The following is a 25,130-nucleotide window of genomic DNA, read 5'->3' as shown; positions in this document are numbered from 1 at the left end:
CACCTCGAGTGCTGTGTCCAGTTCTGGGGCCCCTCACGACAAGAAAGACATTGAGGTGTTGAACTGAGTCCAGAGAAGGGCAATGGAGCTGGTGAAGTATCTGGAGCACAAGTCTGATGAGAAGCAGCTGAGGGAGCTGGGGATGTTTAGCCTGGAGAAAAGGAGGCTCAAGGGGAACCTTATCGCTCTCTACAACCTGAAAGGAGGTTGTAGCCAGGGGGGGGTCAGTCTCTTCTAAGTAACAAGTGAAAAAAACCAGCCTCAACTGGTGCCAGGGGAGGTTTAGATTGGATACTAGGAAAACATTTTTCACCAAAATGGCTGTCAAGCATTGAAAGATGCTGTCCAGGGCAGTGGTTGAGTCACCATCCCCACAGGTATTTAAAAGACATGTAGATGTGGCACCTAGGGACATGGTTTAGTGGTAGTTTGGCAGTGCTGGGTTAATGGTTGGACTCAATGATCTTAAAGGTCTTTCCCAATCTAAATGATTCTAGGAATACCATCAAAAATTTTTTTCACAGGAGGACATGAAAAAAGAAAAAGCCCATTTTGACAGTTAAACAATCTTAGAGTAAAAAAAATCAGAGCAGTTACCTAGAAGTACCAATTTCAGTGTTTTAAGCACCACATTCCTGCCTGTTACTTGCCATGACTGGGAAAGATAATTAAACCATTATTCAATAAAAATACCAGCAATAAAAATGACGGAAAGAAACAGTAAAGGCTGACCTGCTATGCAGCATGTATGAAGAATATTACAATTATTGTTATTATTATCACCATCAGTATTTCACTTCATGAAATGCAGTGAAATAAAATCCACTTTATCTCTGTACCGTGGAAAGAGGTCTAGCTCCACTCTACAGATAAACCCAAGGCCACAAGGCATGCCTGAGAAAAGCCTTTCAGTGCTGGTCACAGACAGCAGACCAGAGTTGTCTGCTTTCCTTAGCCTCAAATTTAAAACTGTCTCAATTTTTTTTTCTTTTCGATTTTTTGGTGGTGGTGGTGGGTTTGGTCCTGGAAGGTTTTTTGGTATTGGTTTTGGTTTGATTTTTGTTTGTTTGCTTTTTAAAACAGACTCAAAGTATGCAATAGTAGGAGATGGAAACTAGTCAATGAAATGGACGACAGTAGTTCAGTAAGGTAACAGTAATTCAACTTCTTAGAGCTACTTTAATTCCTACTTTAAATAAAATAATTACAGTATATAAGAACTCCTTAATACACAAGTTGTGTCCAGTGTTTTTCAAAATATTTACACTCACACAAATAAGAGACGAGTTGCTCTGAATTGTCTGTGCAGTTTGCTTCTAGCTGTCATAGGCATGATGAATGAAGAGATCAAGCAACTCTTGCCCAGAAGCATGTACTTAAACAAACTTACCAGAAGCATCAGCATAAATGATCCCAGGTATATGATCAGAAAAAAACCAGAAATCATAGCTAGACTGAGAATTCCACGAATCCACCAATTTTTCCATCTATTAAAAAAAAGATAATAAAAAGCAAGCAGTTATAAATGAAAATAAAGGCCACTTCCTTTGCTAACTAGAGATTAAAGTATATCAGAAACAGTAGAAGTAGCAGGAATTTTTTGTGTTTAATCAAGCACATAGCAAGAAACACAGAATCAACTAACTATCCAACTAAACAGGATACATAGTAAAAGAAATTAAAATCAGCCATCTTTCTTCTTTCCCATGCTGCTCCCACCCTGCCAAATGTCATTTGCAATTGAATGGCACAACCTCATATTGAAGCTGCTGTGAAAATACATCAGGACCCTCAAAGAACATCCCATTACAAGACTGATGGGGGCTCAGCCATGTAAGGGCTTGTGTATGAAAAAGGGCTGCCAGGTAAAACACATACGATTCTTCGAGGAGTAAGACACGCAAAAAACCCTGATAGGTGATCACCAATTTTCCATGGAGGCAAAGTAGCTCTTTTGCTGGGCAGAGGGTTATCTATTGAAAGCAGTCCTGTGCTCTTGTGAGCACTGGCACCAGGACAGGAGAATATGTGACAATGGGGGATGATGGGTCAAACTAGCTGTACTCTTTTGCCATTGTAGACCTTTGCAGACATTTGTGGCTACCTAAGGAAAATTGAATAAAAATTTCTGTTACCACAGAATCGTAGAATTGTTTAGGTTAGAAAAAATTTCTGAGATCATCAAGTCCAACCATTAACCCAGCACTGCCAGGCCCACCACTAAACCATGTCCCTAAGTGCCACATCTACACATTTTTTAAATACCTCCAGGATGGTGATTCCAATACTTCCCTGGGCAGCTTATTCCAGTGATTGACAAACCCTTTCCCTAATGAAAATTTTCCTGATATCCAACCTAAACCTTCCCTGGCACAAGTTGAGGCCATCTCTTCTAAATGTATATTGAATCAACTAATCACAAGTTACTGCTAAACACAAAGCCCCCTACTATGGTCTAAAGAAATTCTTACTGATGTTTTGCTTTGTATCAGTCTTGTGCTTTGTTGCTACATCAGAAGATACACCTGATGCAGGGGATAATGTTAGTTTTGCATCATAGTCCAGTTCTAATGTAAACTTCAACTTTATTAAGTTGATTTTCAAGGGTGTTACTCAGTGGCAGGTTAATGTCAGCTACAGCCACTAATTGGATTTGCCTTAAGTCTCAGAACAGAGGCACGACAGGCTTCATCAAAACATGTTTTTTTGTTCCTCCATGATGTGGGCTACACAATAGCAGCTTTCTCCTAGTGACATATCCATAGTGAGCAAAAGTCCTGTAGAAGAATTCAGCTTCCTTTAAGAATTATGTTAAAATACCACATGATATGATGAGAGTGTTTGCAAGTGCAGCACTGGAAAGACAACTTCAGTAAGACAAGCTCCAGAATCTAGGAAGCCCCCTGAAAATTTTATTTCATCCTCTCTGCTAGAAAGTTACAGATACTATTTAAGTTCAAATACAAAGAAAAACCATATTTCTGAGAGTTACAGTGCAACTCACTCGTGTTGCACATGATAACAACAGCTCTGATGGATCTGCTAGCTACTAAACCAGCAGAGAATTTTGAATCTCATGTTCATAAAGCACTGAGAATTTAATTTTTCACTCAAAGCACCTTTGTACACCTTTGTTCAAACACTCCAATAAAGAATTTCAAGCATGTGAAACAGGAAAGGTTTCACGTGCCCCTCTCAGTTGCAGGCTTTGAGGTATCGCCGTGCCCTTTGGAACAAGTCTGATTTGGAGACTTCCACAACTCTTAATGTGATGAGAGAACTCTGAAACCAGACACTCCTTCCAGTGTGATGGCAATAGAGAACATCACATTCTGCTCACAACTAGTGCAGTTTAGAAACACGCTTTTTGAAACCTGAAACATTACATCTGTTTATAGCTCACAGACATCACAACAGAAACAGACAACAGATTAGAAAAGGAGCAAGGTGAAAAAAACTATGATTTCACACTGCTATTGAAGTTATCTACTGCAGATCAATTTTTTTACAAGGACTGGGAAATTTTTAATCATAGTGTGGACTGGAGATATTTCTGACTCTTGCAAGACCCAGGCTGCATCTGAAACATACACTGTATATTGCTTTGTTTGTTGAGCATAAGGTATATACCATACACATTCATTTTACTAGGTAGTTTTTTGGCATGGGATCTATCACTTAAATGCTCTTTCATTGCATTAGTGAAAAAAACATAATGCAGCTTGCAAGCTCCAAAAGGGTTTGATTGATCAAGTGTTGTAAAGGGACTGTATAAAAAAAATATACTAGGAACTCTATCTGACAGCCTTCATGAATATGCAGGTCTATTATCTGCCTATCTATATCCATACCCAGCCCCCCACATTTCCTAGCCATCAAGCTTCTGTGAGGCTGGAGGTAGAAACCTAGGTTTTAAAAGAAACAGCAGAAAAAAAATAAACATTGCTTTAAAAAGAATGGAAATAGAAGTTATGTTGTAATTAGCGGTAAAGAAAATTACTTAGAAATGGAAATGTTACAAAAATCTAGCAAACTTCACCTTGAGAATGTACACATCTTTTCATTTATACACAAATACCAACCCCCTCTTTTAACCTCGGGTGTAGGAAATCAGTTTATTAAAACAGCCAGAAATAATTATTCTGTAATTCACACCCAATCACTATTCTTTAGCCTATTTTATTGCAATGCTCAGACTGAGCAATGGCAAATGTTTATGTAAACTATGTTTACTTAGAAATTTATGCAATGGGCAATCTACATCTACATGCAAAGAATATTACAGTGAAAGGACTATTGCAGCATAAATAAATCAGTCATATCCAGTACAAATTTATCCTTGAATTTTCATGTCTATCATATGAAATTTAAAACTGTAGTACAATTTGTAAGAATTAAAACTGCAACATAATCTGTAAGAATTTTAACCACCAGCTATTAAATTTTAGAGCTCTTTGTTTTACCATACCTGGCAGATAAGCCTGACAAAGCTCTCTTGAGGATTTCTGGAGTGCTGTCTGTTGGTGGAGGAACATCAGGAACATCTGAATCACTTTTAAGATCCAACTCGCAAAGTCTTTCTTCCAAATCCACTTCCTAGCACAAAAAAAAAAAAAAAGTCCAAAAACCCAACATGACATTAAAGATTATTAGCTATTGTGTCAGAAAACAGTATTCAGAGTCATAAACATTACTTCAGGAACTGATAATATTTGCATTACCTTCTAAAAGACAACAGTGGAGTACTAGTGAAACTGTAGATGTTGTAGGAGACAAATGTATGCCAATAAATGTTTAAAAGAAGGCCTGTACTCAGATGATGTGACTTTACCTGCTGTGCTCAAGAAACTTCACATTCTACGCACCACTTTTTCAAGGCTATACGTTTCTGGAAATACTACAGCTGACATAGAACAAACAAGTTTAACAGAAATCCCCAACCCTCTAACATATTCCCTTACCTACATCTCAAACTAACCTTTTATGAAATAAGGAAAAGGGTCTTCTGATGGTTTAATGCCACATTAAAAAAAAAAAAAAAAAAACAGGAAATGTAATGCATGAAAACAGTTCCTCTGTACAATGAGAAGGGGTTACTGGCACAGTCTCATACACGCTAGGACTTGAGCCCTTGGGCTTGAAAAGAATAATCCAAACACAACCTGTGAAGTGACCAAGTGTCTCATGGACCCAGTATTACTCAAAATAATTTCCTGTATGACTGCAGCACTGCAGTTGTTTCTTCAGTATTCACTAACAACCGCTGGGGAAGACATCATCTAGACAAACTGTGTGTCTAACCCAAATGTAAAACAGGCAGTACATATTTTGGTGACAAAGTACAAATTGTCACCAACGCTCAGAGCAGACTGTCAGGACTGTTTTTTCCTCAGCTAAAGCCAACACTGAGGGTGACTTCACTCATTCTAATGTTGCAAACACCACAACTCCAGGGAGTTGGAAAGCTGCACTCAGCCCTGGCACAACAGTAATGCAGTGAGCAGTCTCTAGTTCAGCATCTGGTTCTCTTGAGACCTGAACTTCCTCCTGACCTCCCTGACTTGCCTCACCTCCCTACAATCCCAAACAGCTTCCAGCCTGCCCTGCTGCCTCAGGTTCAGTTCTTAACAATTCTGGGGACTGTGAAGTAACCGTGCTTGAAAACTTTCTCCTCCACCACTATATGCTATTTCTCTGTCTCCCTCTCTTTCCAGCTTCCTCATCTCGGTTCTTTTTCCCTAATCTACTTCCATGAATTAGAAATTTCTGCTTTTTTCCCCCCTATTTTTCCTCAATATTTTCTTCCCTTGTTCTGAGTATTTTTGTCGCTTTGGAAGGCAGCAAAGGCGTATCCTCCCTCTCTTACCCTCCATAAGACACAGCAGCATTAAGGCACCAACAACCCCAGCCACGGATCGCACGATTACTCAGTTTACAGGCCATCGCCTTTTTCAGGAAGCTACACCTGGGTGCAACCTCTGTCTCAGTGACTGGGCTCTGCAATCAACACAGGGGAGAAAGACAAGGCTTTTCAAAGCCGGCCGCCCAAAGCCAAATGCCGGGCCCACACCCAGGGGCTGGGCAGAGGCGGCCGTGGAGGGGCCGGGGGCGAGGAGCTGACCAGGGTGCTGCAGGCGGGCTCCGACCTCGGACACTCCCCAGGCTCTCCAGGGGCACTGACACGAAGGAAAACACCACCCTTTCCACTTAAAAAAAAGTGAGTTTAACCTTTTAGAACCCGAGACAGTGAGCTGGCGCTATATACACGCACAAGAAAAATGGGTAACAACAGGATGAATATCCTTTTTAACAATGGGTTTTTCTCATTCACTTGATGGACCACACGTGCTCAAGATAAAACTCTCAATTTTATACCACTTCTTCTCCAAAAAATATGACCGATTCTTCCCTGTTCCTAGAAACCCCAAAGCTGAATAATTATTAGCTAGACACTATCTATAATTACTGTAAGTAAAAAAAGCAAATAAGTTGTGGTCCAGACTTCAGAAAGAAAAAAAAAAAACACCTGAAAAAGCAGACAAATACATAAATAGATAAATAAATAAATAATAACTGTGACTGCAACCTTTTATTCGAAGTTGTTTCTCATAATGTTGTACCATAACTTGGGAAATCAACTGTAGATGCAATCAGGGGGATCACAGCTCTCTCCCAAAGCCATGTTCCAACTCCTATGACCTGCACTGGAATGCAGCAAGCTGTCTGTACAGTTCTAGGAGACACTACTCACTGCACAGACGACGGGCAGTAATCCTGGCCCTAAGACCATGACTTAGCGTCTTTAATATTAATCCCTGCTTGCAGACGGCAGAGACGTTCTCTCTTTTAAGCACTCAGAACTAATACCCTCAAACTTTTTTGTTCTATTTTGGTATTGCAGAGAGTATTTCCATACTCCACCGATATTTAAACAACTAAAAAAAAATAAATTCAAACTTAGTTTTATCCCTCTGATTTTTAACACACAACCATCACTTATGCACCTCATTATAAGCAATGTTTTAAATTCACTATTTCCAACATCTGAATTCACAGGTGCATGGCATTTTTCAGAGTATCTAAACACTCTGAAGAAGGAGTCTGTGTTTGTCCAATCTGGTTTTCAGTAGCTTATGCCTCATCCTGCTGTTACTGAGAGCTTGGCTGGTGCAACCTGCAAGTTGCATAGAACTTGGTGCATATTTTTAGCCTTACGTTGCTACAATAACCAGTGGGAATAAACACCTCAACTATCTCAACTTCCCTTTGTAACATACCTCAAAAATTACCTTAAACACTTTATTTTCCAGTTAACTGCTATCACTGCCACAACAATTTCCTGAATAAGGCATTTCATTTGTCAGAAGCCAAAAAGGAAGTTTGTCACTAAAAGCTAGTTCACTGTCTTCTGCATCATTAAGCGCTTAGAGAACCCCATCACTGGGGGACAAGAATTTCTTGCTAATTGTTTTCTAAATTATTTTACATGATTGATTATAAACGGTCCGGTTTATACCCACAAATAATAACAATTGTTATGGAAGGGAACGCTAAGTTAATCATTATCAAAGCACTCAAAAATAAATTCAAGAGCCTTGCTACTGCAGCTTGACCTTGTAGAAGCAGTTTTGAAGTTCAGTACAAACCCAAGCAGTCCTTCGTTCTCCTGCTCCTCAGATTTGAGATCCAGCCAAGCTGAATACACAGTAACATCAAGGACCTGCGAAGGTCCATGGGAAATACCATGGGTTTCATGCTGTGAGCAGGTATTTAAAAGGTTTTCAAAGGTTAATTGAAAACAGCAGAGGTTGTACTGTCCTAGGTCACTAAGACACGTTTCAACCCCAACTCCAAATTAAATGTTTTATCCAAGCTGTTTTTATTTTTTCCTAGAGTTCTCAAACTGCAGGTGTCAGAGCCTTTTATTTGCAGAAAGTGTGCCACCCCTGTCTGCTTGATTCACATCTGAAGTGTCTGTAATGGGCAGATGTTGCAACAATACCACTGCCTTGCTTCTCTTCATTTGAAGGCACATGTTCCTTCAATAGAACCCATCTGATCAGCTCATAGAATACGAGTCCAACAAGACTGAGATGGTGCAGGACTAACAAGAACAGGGAAGGAGGGCAACATGACAGTTATCCACACACTACAAAGAGCTTGGCACATAACAAACACGCCTATCTGACACACTACAATGCTCATCAGTTTTCATCATTTCCAAAGTACCCTGAGACAAAGGCTTATTAAGTTATGGGAGTTTGATTTGTCTTCATTTTTGTACTCTTAAAAGACAAGACTTTCAACCTTAAGCTAAATCTTCTGTACAAGGCCACAAATGCTTGGCCACATGAAAGAGGAATTCAACCAGTCAAGAGCCTGAGCCTCCACCACTGGAATTCAGAACATGTGACATCTTGCCACAAATTAAGCTTCCATGTGGATTTCTGCTTGCTGGCTATTTCACAACAGCTCACAAAATACAGCCATGTGTCATGCATAAAAAAATAGACATGTCAATCTTTCATCACCTAAAAGGCCATATGCTTCTCAATTACTGTTTTGTACCACATGCCCTCCACTACAATTAACACGTGCCAAGCGAACCACGCACCAGGATTATTCTAGTCACAAAGGCACTTGCTGCATTTCCCTTGTACTGCATTTTTTCCAGGACACAATAAGGAACTCCCAAGCAGACAACAAATGCATTTTTCTTGGAGAATGTGGCATCTCCATGAAGCTTAACTGAGAAAATTAAGACACTGTCCAACAACTTCCATGAAAATGTTAGCAAGCAAAAGAATTTAGTTATTGCCATTTTATAAGTCTGTGTAACTCTTACTTAAAGTAAGTTTTCTCCTCCTTTTTGACCTTTCTACAATCTCTCCCACAAGTTTTACAGTGAAGTCAATAGTTCAGTTAGAACACATTGGAGTGTATTTAATTAGATGTAACTTGGTACCTTCCTCTGAAGTCAAGATACCAGAGCATCAGAAGATCCCAAATAATAAAACTTTTTTTTCCAAACTGTGAAAGCCTGACACATGCAGAAACGCATGTGAGAGACCTGCATATACTGAATCAAAGACTGAAACCTACAGACCCTTTACTCTCTGCATTAGTCCTAATTCACCACCATTTCCAAGAAAACAGAGGTTTGGAAATAGTCTGTCCTTATTATTATTATTACCATGATTGTAGCAAACAGCATGGAAGTCAGACTTCTCCATGAAAATGAAACTGATCCATTTTCTGGATATTTGGAAAGAAAGAAGTCAAATGAAGTGACTAAGTGATCCATGACAGACAAATCCACCATAACCCATACTGCCATCAGGGATTTCATTTATCTCCCAGCAGGTTTGCAACATTTTGGACATCAAAGATCCAAGTCTCACACTGAGCTTCACAGGACTGAGCAACTTCTCCAGCAATTGATTCCCTGAAAGGGCTGTCCCATGGAACAGCAACAGCTCTTTCAAAATACCACAGCAGAAACAGTGGTCAGTGATTCCAGTCTTGTTGAAGTTACAAATAATTAACAATGACCCTAGGCAAACAGGCACTTGTTCCCACAGTAAGCAAAGCAATAAGATTCCACTTCTCCCTCCCTGTCCTACTCTGACAGCTCTGTACAGTACAAGGAGGAATAACTGTGATTACTTCCAAGATACACTAATTTTTTGGAAGCATTTGAAAGAAGTGACACTTGCTCTCTAGTAAAGAATGCAAACAACTGAAATGTTAAAAGAAGCACGAACACATGCATATCAATCCGTAAAACTTTAACTGATTTACACATACTAAGTATTTGAATGCCAAGTCATTCCTGTTGCTCACAAGGGTGCAAACTATTTATGAAGGCCCTTTGACTAGATATTCTTAAGAAAAGAGCAGCCAGGGCAAGCAGCAGGAAGTGAGAAAGTGACAACCAAAAAAAAATAAAAATCACTCCTGCCACAGTACAACACAAAGAAACAAGAAACTTGTGAAGTTGCAAAGCCCTACAAGGCAAAGGCATGTTCATGGGAATTTTGAAAAATGTCATCAGCTCAATAAGCTAGTGAGCACCTGGAGACACTGAGACTTATAGAGCTTGGGAACTTCAAGAAGAAAATTCACAAGGGGCCTATTATGTTCCTTCCTACAACACCGAGGAAATTAACTTTGAAATTATATGGATGTAGAAATAACTACCAGTTGTTTCCAGTTAGTGTTAAAAAAGACATGTAAATGAGAAAAAAAACCAACCAAACAGTTTCACCTAAATTTAGTAGGAAATAAGCACCTACAGACATAGTAAGTGTAACATGAAAAGTACCAGATACCATACTGAAAACAGGCCTAAAGTACAATATAGAAAACCCTCCAGAAATATTTAGTATTTCTGGAGTTCTTCAGCAAACACAAAGGACTTCTCTACTTGGGCCAACAAGGTGCTTTACAGCATGTTGCCTTTATATACCTGAAAGTCTGAATTGGGTTGACAAGAGGAGAAGCAGCACAAAGCAGACACCATATGAACAGAGGCAAACAAGTTTTCTCCTTCATTACAAGTGAGGAAGAGGGTGATGTTTCTGAGCTTCATACTAGAAAGCAGTGTAAACTCACTGCATCATGGCCATCCTGAGTAGTTATGAACCAAAGAACCAGTTTAGAGTCCAAATATGCAATTACCATACCAAATAGGTCATCTAAAAATAGCCACAGGATAGTAAGGTATCCACTTGTTGTAAAGGCCAGGCAAGAGATAGAGTAGAATGATAACCACCTAAGAAGCTGTGTAATGTGACATCTGTGAATTCAGATGGCCAGATGCTTCTCATTAAATCACCTACAGCAGACATTACCTGTGTGCTCATATTCAAAACAGAGTCCCAGCTGTGACCCACTGATGGATAGTACAAAATACTGGTTTATCCCTACAGTTACCAATGGCACTAAAGACAGCTTAATATGTACAATCAATCCTTACTGTCACCTGTGAGCCATGACAAGGGCCACTGGTGCTGTGCACATTGCAGACAGGTTGAACAACTCTAGTGGGAACACCGAGGGTCCCCCAAATAATCCCTCACAAAGTCTTCCATGCAGTGGAGACAGCTTTCCATATCTTTTGTTCAAGACATCAACACAAATGTGTGCACACTGAAATTCATCTCCTGTATCCAACATCCTAGCTGCATACACAGCACCAGAGTCCTTTCTGTTCAACATCATTCGAAACTGGATGAAACACTAGAATGCCGAGCAGCTAAAGTCAAAGCACAGTAGGCCTACAGGCAAGAACAGAATTTTCCTCTCTGAAAATCAGCACAGGTAAACCAAGAATAATATTAGCAAGTTTTAGGGGCACCATTTCGAGATCTGGAGAGCAGAGGCTTTGAGCAGGGAGAATTCTTTGAAGACAGCTCACTGAGCACCTCAGAAATGAACTTAGCCTGCAAAATAAAGCAAACCTGAACAGCTCCACAGAAAAAGAGCTTTTTGAGCACACTGCTACAAGAAACGATGTGTAAAAGTTAATTCTCATCTACAGAGAAATACTCTCAGCACAGCTATAGTCTAAACACTACCTTATGTGATCACAGCCCTCAGTGCGGCACAGCAGTACAAATTTTCAAGTTCATTGGCTTTGAGATAAAGCAACCAAAGCATGGAGTAAAAACTATTGAGTTTCACTTTCCAGTTCCTCGCCACAATGTCTAAGGCAGACTGCACACTCTGCAACATCGCAGGTTTAAACAGTTACTGATTGAAGTAAACACACCATGTACTGCTACCTTAATTTAGCAGAAAGCTTTTTTCTTTCTTTAATTTCAGTCACAAAATTGAGACCTTCTCTTTCATTTTGTTCAGACAATTAGCAACTGTGATGTGGTGATGTGCTTAGCTTTTGTAGAGATAAGCCTTAACTGCATAGCAAACAAAAGAACAGCACTGTGGCTGTTTTGCCACTGCAATGAACCTGATGCATAGACTTAGTATTTCAAAAACCTCTTGCCTTAGCAGAATGCCATACTGTAAGTCCTTTCCAGGCCAGAGGTGAAAGTCTATCACTTAAAAGGCCATAAAACAGAAACAGTTGCTGGGGAAATGCTGACATAGCCTCTAACTCGAGTAGATCACCATTCTGTGTTAGTTTCCGTGCTACTGTACGAGCCCAGCCACAACGAAGTGTGTTCTTTGCCTGGTCCAGTGTCCTGGTTTCATCTGGGATAGAGTTAATTTTCTCCCTACTAGCTGGTACAGTGCTGTGTTTTGGATTTAATAGAAGAATAATGTTGATAACACACTGTTGCTGAGCAGTGCTTAGCCCACGTCAAGGACTTTTTAGTATCCCATGCTCTGCCAGTGAGGAGGTGCACAAGAAGCCAGAGGGGAGCATGGCCAGAACAGTTGATCTGAACTGGCCAAAGGCTCTACCATAAAGTGTCATGCCCAGCATATAAACTGTTTGGGGAACTGGCTGACAGGGGCCGATCACTGCTCGCTGTTGGGGTGGGCATCAATCAGCAGGTAGTAAGCAACTGCATCGTACATCACTTGCACTTTCTTGGGGTTTATATGTCTTTTTTTGTCTCCCTTTTCACTATTTTTTTCCCAATTATTAAACTGTTCTTATCTCAACCCAGGGGTTTTACCTTTTCTCCCCCGACTCTCCTCCCCATCCCACCGGGCGGGAGGCAGTGTGGGGGTGTGAGCTCAGCCGCCGGCTGGGGTCCCACCACGACATCAGCTCCTTTTCCAAGGGGTGAACTACGACACGCATCCCGGCAGCTCAGCAGCGCTGAGCTTTCGCTGCGGGCCCGGAGAGAGCGCGGACGCTGCCATTTCAGCGGGGGGACGGCAGTGTGGGAGAACACGCATGGGCCCCAAATCCCGCGGCCCCTTGGCACGCCGCCCCTTCCCCAGTCCCGCCGCCCGGTGCGCGGCAGCGCTGTAGCCGGGCCGGGCCGGGGCAGGGTCCCTTGTGCCGGGGCCGAGGGCGCAGCGCGGTCCGGGCCCGCGGAGGGGAGGCAGCGCCGCCTCGCTGCCCCGAAAGCCGCCAGTGCCGCCCTCCCCCCGCGCGTCCTCACCTTGTCGCTACCCGCCTCCTCCTCCTCCTCCTCCTTCTCCTCCTTCTCCTCCTCCTCCTCCTCCTGCTCCTGGGCAGCCGCCCTCCGCCGCCGCCGCGCCGACATCGCGCCGCGGGAGCGCAGCGCCCACCCGGCGGGGAGCGGGCGCAGGCGGAGCCGCGGTCGGGACGGGGAGGGCGCTGAGGCCGCGCCGCGGAGCCCGCTCGCCGCCGCCTCCTCCTTCTCCTCCTCCTCCTTGTCCTTCTCCTCCTGCTCGGAGCCCGGCGCTATCCCCGGGGAGGCGGCGCTCCGGCTGCGGACGCCGCTGCGGCTTCGGAGGCGCAGCCGGAGGCGGCTGCCCGGGAGCGGAGAAGCTCCGCGTCCCCGCGGCGGCGGCGGCTGGGGCGGAGCGGAGCGGGCGGGGCTGTGGCCCAGGTGCGCCCGGCGCTCCGCCCCAGCCGCTGGCACCGCCCCGGGGCGGGCGGTGACCGGCCGGGCCCGCCGTGCTCCCGGCCCGGTGCCCGGCGGGGTGGTCCCGTGCGCCAAGGGCAGGGTGGCCGCGGCGGTGGGCACCCGCAAACCCCCGCAACGCGGGCGTGGAGCTTCAGGTTGTTCCGTCCTGATTGTCGGGATGGCCGCGGTCGCGCTGTGTGACTGCAATCGGGCACGTCGGTGGAATCCCCTGGGAGACCGCGGCAGGAATCTCCACGGAGCCCTTGTGTCAGCTCCTGGTCAGCGCCCCTGGACGCCCGTGCTGCAGCCCACGCGGGCATCGCTGGGCATCTGTGGAGTGCTTTGCTCATGCCCACCTGCTCTGTGCCCATTTATAAAGGCAGGTGAAGTGCTTGGCTCGTCCCTGCCCCACCATGCCAAGCGCCCTTGCCAGGTATGGTGCCACCAGCCCTTACAGCAAAGAAACACACCTGCCAACGAGCTCAGAGTCAAGAGAAATGCCCTGCGAGGCCAGTTACGCAGGCTGAATTCCTGCAGCTGCCCTCTTACAGTGCCTGTGCCTACTCTCTGCCTGGCCATGGCAGCAGCTGTCTGCCCCGGAATATTGCCATGAAGACACTGAGTCTAGATGTCACTTCAGTGTCCGCACATTGGCTTACTGTGCCTGCAAACACAGGGCCAGCACCTCTTCCAAGGCGGTGTCTAGCTGCTCCTGCTGTCATCTACATTATCCATATGGTAACTGCAGCTTGATTGGTTTTATTTCATTACGTAAACAACATTATTATTATGTCCCTTCAAAGGTATGCTTGGCATGTTTTTAGTGTAAATGCCGTGGTTCAGGAAGTTAGAGTGAGATGCTGTGAATGGACACGGGTTATGGCATTGGTAAACTGACTCCAATCTTGCTGCCAAAAAGTGTGGACCCTCTGGTATTCGGGAAGAACAGCCACTTATGTGAAAGGTTTTACCTGTGCACTGCTGATAGTGCCAGGAGGTAGCATGCCTGCAGCATCCCCAAGCATGTGCAAAAAGCTGGTGTGCTAAGCAAAAAGCTAGGACAAGGCAAAGCAGAGACCCAACGCCAGGCCAGACAAACCACAGAGGCAGTTTTTGACACTGGGACCCTTATGGACGAAGGTGACAGTGGCAGCCCACTGCTGCTCAACGATATGGCCGCATGGCCTGGACTCTCCAGCACTTCACTCTTGTCAAGTATAAATTTAGTGTATTTCTCCATAAGTGAAATAATATGGGGGGAAATTTTGTTGGAAAAACTCAGCTCTTCTTCCTCTGAATATGAGAGGGTGGGAAAGAGTTCTCCAGCAGCTAAGAAACCTAAACCATACTGGAGCACAGTGGACCCCAGTGGATAATGAGGTGTCCTTTCTACTCTCTCCTCTTCCAGTATGTTTCTGCTATTGAGTTTTTTCTTGTGAGTGTTTCTCCAGCAAAGCCCTCAGAAGAAACCAGTTTCCCTTACTTCAAGTGCAAGATGTGCATTTACCCTGTCGGCACTGCAAATGGGAGGAGATATAAACATGGGAAAGCATAAACATTTATTTTCTCCATGCAGAGAAAATAAGAAGTGGTTTGTCTGGTCTCTGCAGCTTTGCCACCCATGGTGGGTGCAGCATGTGGAGCAGACATCCAGGCTGTTTCCCCTGCCATGCAGGTCGCACACGTGGGTCAGTAGTCTGGGTTAGGGTGGACCTCAATGGAGCTACATCCACCATGGAGCAGCTGAGTCTAGACGAAGAAGTCTGTGCCTTGTTACAGCCCTTCCTGGTAAACCTGGCCTGAAAAATGCAAGGCTGAGAATGATCAGATGGTATGCTTTTGCCACAGAAAAGACCTTTCTGTGGTTGACAGGACAGAGACAATGCTTCAATACCTGCATAAAGATCATTAAGTATACCTTTACATCCCATCCAGGAGAAGAGTAAGAGCCTTCATTTCTCCTATATCTTTACTCCACCCTTAACCTAAACAGTGAAGAGGAAAAAGATTAATCTAGGAAAGCTCAGAGGAAAAAATAATTGTTTAGCAAATGGTGTGATGGAAGAAAATAACAATAATGGCAAACAAGGAAAGGTGAAGTACTTGAAACATATTAATGAGCAGAGGCAAGGCAAGTGCAAGAAGATGAGTCACTGCATTTCGGGAATAATAAAGGCAGCAAGCAATGAACAACTGGTGACAGTGGGGTGAAGGAGTGAGCAATCTTCTGGGCAGGGCCACTGAGAGAAAGAGAATAAAAAACAAGGACCAGGCCCCAGCAGGATCAGGTGAGAATACATCTCTAGCTTCACTCCTTCTCTCTCCTGGCTGGATGTTCCTGCTGCTGTCACCCACGGAATGCTCAGAAATGTGTGGAGGGACAGCAAAAGTAGCTGTATCACAGCAAAGTTTTTCAAGCCTCTCCAGCTCAGAGGAAAGAGGCAGGGGGCTCCCAGAAGAGCTGTGGGGCAGTGGGCTTAGGGATAAAGCAGATAGTGGGAGTGTGGTTGTTGGGCTTCTGATCTGCAGCACCTTGCAGTCATGAGAGCCCAGTACATCTTTTGAGTTGCAGCTGGTTAGACTGGTCGGATGGGAATTTTCCAAGTCAACACCCTGTTACTCAGGTTCCTTTGGGGCAAGTAACTACACTGTCTGGAATGTAATATCACCTCTCCAAACCTTGTGACTGTGCATGGTTTCACAACATGTGGCAGAAACCTCCAGGTTCTCTGTGGACAAAGGTATCAGCGTGTCGGCCACTGACTTTTCTGATATGCAACTATTATCACCTCTGTTGGATGGATTTCAGTACCTTGATGTGTGAGACCTCAGAGTTTTTTGCTGCTCTGTCTTGCCTTTGCTTTCTCCTTGTGTTCCCACATGAATTTAGTGGCTCATAGCTGCCAGTAAACAACATTATCTGTGCAGGAAAGCCCCTAACAAGCACATCCTTGCACTTCCCCCAGCTGCCCAAAGTTAAGACACATCACCTGCCCCAGCCATGCTCCCCCCTGCCCTGCACTCCAGTTATCCACAGCAGGCAGATCTGCCTTGCCTGCTGCCTGCTGAGCCAGGAGCTGCTTCTCTGTCCTGTGCCTCAACCTACGTACAGGAGGAGGAGTTCTCTGCAGGCAGACGCAAAACTAGAGCCTTGACATTAAAACAGTTATATAAGCCCTTACACAAGCTGCATACAGCCTCCAGACAGAAAGGCAGCCGGCATGGGGCTGCTGCTGTCTCTGCTGACCAACAGAAAGGCTCTTGCATGGGAGAGAAGCAGAGCAGAGCTGCTTCGTAGCTGCTGCAGCAGAAGGAAATGGAAGGAACTGGTTCCCTGTCAGCTCCAGTGCTGAAGAACAGAAAATATCCAGCTCAAAATGTATTGGAAAGAATGGCATATCTGCAGCTGTAACACTGAGGATCCCTATTGTTGGCAATCTTGGAAACAGGAGTGGTTTGCAGGTTTGGGGTTGGTTTTTTTTAATGGATTCCTACTAATACACAGAAATGAGAGAAATGGAAAATATCAATATTGGCATAGGCAGTAGTGTCAAGCCATGTCAACAACAGTTCAGTATCCCCTTAGAAAATATTAATTATATTGTAATGTGCTGCATTTAATAAATTTGTAATCTTTTTGCATCCTTAGATCATTATAAAGAGGATAACCCCAAGCCAGAAAGAAGCACAGGGAACAGCGATACAACAGCCTCAGATCAGGCTGTGTGTTTGTTCTTCAAAGCACAAGACTAGCTATTAATACCCTGTGCTCCCCTGACAAAACAAAGAGCTGCAAAACACGGCCTGGTGCTGCCTTGAGATGGCGCATGGGAGCAGGGCATGGGAGCCCAGGTGCTGGGGATATGCTTGAAGCTGAAATTCTGGGTCAGAAGCTCATAATTACAAAACCTGTGCACTCTGAGGTGAATCCTCCTCCAGCTCTAAGCACTAGACTCACATGCTGAAAAAAAAGGAAAGCTGCAGTGGAATATAGGCTTGTATGAGTAAATAAAGAGGCTTCTTTCCCCCCTTTAAATGAATACAGCATGAACTCTCATTCTCTCTTGTTGGGTTTAACACAGGTCAGAAGGCAGTGATGCTTTAGCAAGACATCCTGAACTGAGCATACATATCTATATTTTAGTAATTTAAATCCATTCACAGCAGTGAGTTGTTCTTTTATGTTTAAATAATATGTCATGATCTGTTTACATTTGCTAGTCTGGCATAAAAACATCATAGTCTGTGGTATTTGTGGTGAATTATTTGCTTATTTGTTGCACATTTGAACTTTATAAAACAGGCCACTTGTATGCCAGCAAAAACCAAACCAAACAAAACAAACTGACCTCATTATTTCCAAGTTATGCATAAAGTTTGAGGAACATAATCTAGTGACCGCTGTGAAAGCTCTGGCAGCAGCAACCTTTGCCCCAGGCTGCTGTCACCTTCTGTTTGGTCCAAACGACTGAGTATTGCACAGCTACTGAGTTATTCTTGATCCTTCCTTCCTACCACAATCCCAGGGATGCTCTTGCTTCTTAAAAAAAAAAAAAAAAAAAAAAAAAAGAAAAGGGTTCATACACGATGGGTGCTTGGCAAGCTACTGTCGTTTTCATATTACACGTGAAATTAATTCTTGAACTTGTTGAGGCTGCCTGAACTTGCCATGAATCTGCAGCACACCCTTCCTATGCGATTGTACATGCACTGTATGTTATATTATCCATGCAGATTCTTTCTTTTCATACAAACTCTGTTTGGAATACCATAATTTATTAGCTTGCAACTCTTCAGTGCTGGCAGGAGCTGTGGGCGCAGAAAAAGGCGGAGACAAGACTGATGAGGAAACAGACTGGCTGATGCCAGGGGTAGAGACTACATATTTGCAACTCCAGCTGAAGAGGTAATCACTGGATTGTTTAAAGGGACTAACGGCACTACTCTGTCAAAACACAAGTGACTGCCAGAGAGAAAAGAGGAGCTGGCTCCATTCTAGACACGTCCCACAAAATGTAGCACTGACAGAATTGGCTGTTCCCTTGAAGATTCAGTCTAAAGTATCTGGAGAAACTAGCTGACCCTGCGTGTGGTTTGGGCAGGACTGAAGAACAAACCAGCCTTCATAAAGTTTTATGAGATGCTTTTAAAAAGGCCTCACTAGTTACACAGTAATTCCTTCAGGTGACCCCACAGCTGAGGCTGCTGCACAGTAGCTCACCAGCACCTTGGTTGAGACTCAGCCTGGTGGAGACTCAGAGTGTGCTGGGACACCTGGTCTCTCTCAGGACAAGACTGGGAGCCCTGGCCTATAGGCTGCAGCAGACAAGGCAGGAGAGAGGAAGAGGAGACCAGTTGCCTCCTGCACAGCTCCCATCACTCTGTCTGGCAAAACTTTCTTGATAGAAGAAACTTGCCCAAACAAACCCATCATGCCCAGCGCACTTCCCAGCAATTTCACTGGAGCTGAAGACCATTTATGTTAATACCTATATGGTTGGCACCAGCCTTAACACTGCAAGTTCCTGCAACTTACAGCCAGCTGTAAGAGATAATCCCTTCCGTATGGTGTCAAGGGAACTGTGCTTGTGTCCAAACTTTACTTCCCTCTTCGGTCTCAGGTCATTCTGATTTATGTAACTGAGCAGACCACAAGGCTCTCTGACAGCCAGGCTCTCAGGGAATGGGCTTTCCTACCACACTATGAGCAATCCACATTTCGTTCTGTGGCAACAGACATGTGCTCCCCCACATGCCAGATATGAGGGCAAGCCCCAGTCCCATCAGTGGGTATTTTGCCATCTTCTTATGCTGAGACAAAACCATTTGGCAGTTTCAGCAACATTTCCCATTCTCACGTCAGAATAATATTTCCATGTGAAGTATTTACTTGATTTGTGGTGCATAGAGCACAGCTTGCATTTTTCTCTGCTTTCTGTCACTGAATTTGCTCCCCCCACCACCTTTTTATACCACTTTCAAGAAGTTGTATGTCATTTCATTTAATTGAACTCTAGTATTACCCACCCTATTACATTTGAGTTCATAAGAAAAGTTCATCTAAGGTATGAGCAGGCATATCACCATTGATTTTTAGCAGTTTATGAAGTATCACTCTGTTTTGCCAGCAATACCATCTTACTATCTTATCTCAAGGGACAGGAGGAGCATTATGGCACACTTGCAGTGTATTTTATAAGTGGTGATCAGCCGACAGGATGCAATTAAGCCAAGTATTACAGTCACGATCTGGAAAGGTTGCCCTGTAAAGTCTTGGTTTGCTGCCATTTTGTTGTGATAGTCTTCAGATTGAAGTACATCCTGTACTTTAAAAAGGTGTTCCTGCATATTCACTTAGGTGAATTCTCTGAGAGTTATTTTCCAGGGGTATAGTCATAAAGATACACTCACTAGAAATTACTGGTTATACCTTTGGCATCTTTGACATCTCTCTGCAAATCCTGTGGACCGGAACTCTGTTACACAAAATCCTGAGCTCTTTACTAGTGGAATATATGTTGAGAGAAGTGTCTTCCACTCACCTGAAGACCTAAGAAAATGTGAACTTCAAAAGACAGAGACTCATGGCCTCTTCTCCTTTTTAAGATTCCAGGCTTGTGGTTGAAAGCCTCCCAGCAAATCTTGACTAGTGACTTCTGGATGTATGCCACAGCACTCCTGTTCCTGATCTCACTCTTCTCCTCCCTAAGTAACCAGCATACGCGGGGACAGCTGTCAGCAAATTCTTCTTATGCCTCTTTTTCTTGCCTGAAGGTGCCAGATTTATTGGGAAAGCACTTGATTCTGGACAGCCTCTTCTAGACACTTGCTCTGTGTCTAAAAGGGCCAAGGCATCTGAGGTCAATTAGGCTGTTCCCCATCCCCCAAGCCCCTCAGCTAGCTGCCCGCCTCCATCACGGTGAAGGAGGGATCTGCAACACCAGAAGAATTGGGTTCTGGTTGCCCAAAAGAGGCACTAGTTCTGCTTCTTAGCATTTTTAGCGCTCTCTGGGGGTCTGACCAAACTGGCTAGTCCTGAGACAGGTACTGCCAGAAGAGCAGGAACCAAAATGGAAATGGAAATGGGAATGGAAAGCAACAGCAGTAAGTGGCTTTCTACTGCTTCTACTGTTGTGCCAGACAGGTGCCTGCTTACCTGAAGCCTGCAGTGCAAAACCAAAACAAGAGAAAGAAGAGCAGAACTGTATTTTCAGGCTCACTCACTCTTTGATCCACTCTTTGTAATTGCAAACTAAAGAAATTCCTTGTTTGCAATAAAAGAAGACTCACTTTCAGCCAGCTGCTGCACAAACATGGTGTGTTCTGAACAACATCCTTCATGCCCTCGTGATAGCTAACCAAAGATAGTACTGGAAGAAATAAGTAAGATAGTACTGTAAGATACCTGGGTATCTTGCTGCAGCCAAGCACTCCCTACTGCCCTGTCTCTACTGACAGTAGAGGTTCATGCAAGCTGCAGAATATGACTTGACTTCACTGGCTATGAGAGATGAAAGGGAAAGCATGAATGTGAACAGAGCAGGAGCTGGTAGAGGAGAAACCTGTAGGAAAATTACAGTTTCCACTGTGGGGCAAGAAATGGCAGTACTCTTTATCCCAGGAGTTCTTGGCAATGCCACTGCAAACTGAGGTGAGAACTGAGATTCCAACTCTCACAGTAGGAAATTGCCCCTTCTGGATGCAGGATTTTTAGTGGTCTGCGTCTCCTATCCTTTGCTAGAGAGAGGAAAGCACAGGGAAAATACCCCAAACCCTGAGCAATCCTCTTCTCCTATGGATTCAGCTTATTACAGAAAAATCTGACCATCAGTCTTCCTGCTTCCTCAGCAGCTCCCAGGCTCTTCAGCATTTTCTCTGCCTTCTCTCTCTCACCTCTGGAGAGCAGGTCCAGCCACCCTGTGCTTCCCTGCACAGGGCCAGTGTGTGAGGCACTTCATCCTCTCCCCCAGAGAATGGAGTTGAGCCTGGCAGAAGCCACCACATTCCCTAAGACCTCTGAAGGTGCCACTCAGTCTGTGGCACAGTGCTCGCAATCCCTGTAACAAAACTCATGTGGTGGTTGAGGCCAGTAAGGTGACCTGGAGTTTGCAGGACTGGATGGTGTCACACATCGGTGGGACAGAGGGAACTAACTCCTTCCTGCTGTTTAGTATGCTGCCAGGCTGCTCTGCTCCAGGAAGTCCCAAAGAAAGGGATGGTTCACAATAAAAGCAATGGTGAAGGCTCCAGCCCTGGCCTCATCCAGGGAGATGTTCTTGCCCCTTCCAGGCTTACAGCACAGCAGCCTTCGCTGGCACAGGGCAGGCAGAAGCATCATATCCTTCATTATTACACAAATAGATTTGTACCTTTCTTTACTATATTCTAATAAAGGTACAAAGGAAACAGCCAGCCTCTGCAAGTCATGAGGTGTTAAGGTTTTGTGGTGGTGGGAAGGAGAGCACAGGGTCTGCCCGGCTGCTCTGCTGGGGCAGGGGCCTGGCCCTTGGCAACACATAGTGACACCCCCTCCCCCCCCAATATTTATCTTTGCACTGAGACTAACCATCCACTTGTTAAGCGAAGAGCTTGGAGGTGACAGTTCAGATAAAGTCCAGTATTGATACAAAAACCCTGTAGACAAGTCCAGGTGTGTTTTTCGGCGGGCTGTAGGAGGGAGGCTAAAAGTATCAAGCTTGCACATTGCTCCTCATGCCCTTCTCAGCAGAGCTGGGTGCTTGAGATGGTCCTTGCCTCTGCTAGAGAAGACACGGAGGACCAGCCTTGCCCTGCGGACACAGCGCTGTGGTTTCCAGCCGCCGGCCCGGGAACGCTCCTCGCTAGGTGGAGCTGCCGGAGCGAGCACGGCAGCCCCGGGAACCGACTCCGGGAGTCAGCCCCGGGATCCGGCCCCGAAAACAAGCCCCGGGATCGCCGGGGGCTCTCCGAGCCGCACGGCGTCCCAGCCCTGCTCTCGGAGCTCTTCGTGCTCCTGACAACGCCGATGTCCCTCGACTTGTTTCGGTTACACTGAAACTGAAACGGAGCAAGCAAACGAAGACATGCTACAGAGTATACTGCTCCCGGTGATTTCTCCGTCATTTAGTCTAAATCTGCTAATCAATGCGCCCCCGTCAGCCTTCGATGTGACGGAAAATGCCGAAATACGATTTTCTAAAAATCATAAAAATATGCATGTAATGATAGCCATTGCCACCACTTTCTCCCTCCCACCCCCATTTAGATAATCAATTTAACGATTTCCAGTTCCCTGACACTGGACCACCCTGTGCCAACAATTTCTAAGCTCTCTCTGCTGATTTCCATGGGGGGGGCTGCTTAAAGATCCATAATGGCGAGGGCCTACCGTACATATATTTGTGAAATACAGAGTGAAAGAAATTATATAAAAGCTCCAGCTATGCCAGTTAAATTTCCATATTTTTTTGCTATCAATGTGGAACCAAAGTAAAGTCAGACATTATTTTTAGCCATACAGCATACATGCTTATCCATATCAAGAAAGCGCTCACAGGGATGCGAGGGTAGGGCCTGGACCCATACCCAACAACTGCAGTTGCAGGGACACTCACTGCCCTGTGCATGCTTGGGAGGCTCAACTGGCCAGCTGGGGTTGGGGGATGATGGGTGAACTTCTGTTGGATCTAAATTGCTATCTTTATGCCCACCTCACATGCACATACACTGCACAGTGGGAAATTTCTGTGCAGCAATGCACAACAAAAGAGAAAATGAAGGTAACCCTGGAAGCATGGCGCCTTCACAGCCCTTAGGCAAAGATGAAAGAGGGAGATGAAGCACCAGTGCTTCTTGTCCCTGCTGTTACACACCTGGCTGACACATACACTTTGGCACGACTGTTAACAGCAGGTTTCTAAAATAGTTTCCTTGCTTGTGTCTGATCAGCCACATGTGCACAGTCCTCACAGGGTTCCCCAAGCCCCAAGCAGGCCACCCAAAATCAATCACTCTGCAGACCGAGGTGTGCAGAGACAGCAGCAGTTCCCATCACTGCTGCTCCCATTTCCAGTAGAAAGAAGGGACATCCCTTCCACAAGGACTTCAGTCCTTAACAAGTATGTGGTTAGAGGGGAATGCTTGTCTGAATGTCATGTCGCATCACACACATATCTGTGCTGACCGTCCCTGGAGGTATTTAAGAAGAGACTGGATGAGGCACTTAGTACCATGGTCTAGTTGACAGGGTGGTTGGGTCATGGTTGGACTTGATGATCTTGGAGGTCTTTTCAAACCTGGTTGATTCTGTGATTCTGTGATACTGTGGTTCTGTGACTGCAGTTCTCAGTAGCACCACACCAGACTATCATGGCAATCCTGAGAAATCTGTTGTTCACTAATTAGCTAGGATAAAAGGAGACCTGGTAATCAGAAATGTCACAGGGCTATTGCTAGCAGGGCTTTGGAGCTAGGATGCCAGCAGAGTGGTGGGTGCACCTGCAGCAGACCCCTGCATCCACTTTAAATAGTGTTATGATGTTTCCACACTTCATTGTAACAGGGGAGGTGGTGACAGTCTTTAGAGATGTAAGCTGGACAAACTTCAGGTAAGGTTTGCCCTGTCGAGAGGGAAGCAAGCAATGAGGGCAGAGCCTAAGCAGGGCACGGGCCTGGGGGTGGGAGGGGGACTCGGAGCAGGACCTCACCAAGAATGGCCTCTGGTGAACCTGTGGATCCCGGAGAGACACTCAGCTCTTGTAATCCTGTCCTCCTGGCTTTCCTCCAGCAGGGGTCAGGCTGAACCAATGATCACAAATCAAAAGTAAAAGTAACTACTCTGTTTCGGCAGCAAATATTTCCAATGCTCCAAAAAGGAGAAAAATATTTTGCCTTACTGAGGATACAGAACATACTTGAACATTTCATTTAAGAGAGCAAAAGAAATATTGAAATGGGAACAGAGGTGACTGCGAGCAGCAGACTGCAACATTCTCCTCTTTGCAGCTGTTTTGAAAAGGCAATGACCAGGTCCTGTTTCCACTCAGTCTTAACCTCCATTCTCAGTTACTCTGGATACACTTCGGTGTAAATGGAATGAGAAATTCGGATAGGAATGGGGACCACAGCGTTAGCGCTGCGAAGTGACGGGAGCGTGTCCTCAGAAGTGACTGGAAGCCCTCGGGGAAGGCAGAGCTCATAACATCCGCCACCAGCTGGAAAGCTGTTACCTGCAGAAACAATTCCTGCGCGGTCAGAACACGTAAGTAATGCAGAGCGGTACCAGTCCTAGGAGGATGTCTCCAGTACACCTCCAGCTAGAGCTGGCAGCGTTTCATGGCCCTTGGCACTCTGAAGAGCAAACCAGGGAGTCTTCAGTGGGGTCGCCCGCGAAGTGACGCCTCTGACTTTAGCTGTCACCAGAGATCTGCAGGCAGACACTCTGGGACAAGAATGCTAAAAAGCAGGTGAGATGTACCCAAAGGCCTGGCTCCTGAAAATTTTTCTGGCCGGCTTTGTCTCAGTTTATTGCCTAGTGAGAGGACACAGAGGATGGCATTTCATGCGTGGAATTTTAATGATAACTTTATTATATTTTAGTGTATTACTGGCCTACGATTTTGTAGTCTTACAAGAAAT

The 25,130-nt window shown here is 44.9% G+C and overlaps 1 protein-coding gene across 1 annotated transcript in view; it reads right to left on the bottom strand.

Annotated features, from left to right (window-relative positions):
* Positions 1–13,187, bottom strand: part of CDS1 (CDP-diacylglycerol synthase 1) — a 32,183-nt gene extending 18,996 nt beyond the window's left edge. The window contains exons 1-3 of the mRNA XM_017820183.1: positions 13,083–13,187; positions 4,469–4,596; positions 1,391–1,487 (exon numbers count right to left, since the gene is read on the bottom strand). Coding sequence (XP_017675672.1) covers positions 1,391–1,487; positions 4,469–4,596; positions 13,083–13,187 — 330 coding nt within the window. The remainder of the gene's footprint in view (positions 1–1,390; positions 1,488–4,468; positions 4,597–13,082) is intronic.
* Positions 13,188–25,130: the final 11,943 nt, after the last annotated feature.

This window comes from Lepidothrix coronata, unplaced genomic scaffold (genome assembly GCF_001604755.1).
Source record: "Lepidothrix coronata isolate B3197 unplaced genomic scaffold, Lepidothrix_coronata-1.0 Scaffold79, whole genome shotgun sequence".
NCBI lineage: Eukaryota > Metazoa > Chordata > Aves > Passeriformes > Pipridae > Lepidothrix > Lepidothrix coronata.
Note: the sequence above shows the minus strand (reverse complement) of the source record. Positions and strands in the feature narration are given on the sequence as shown.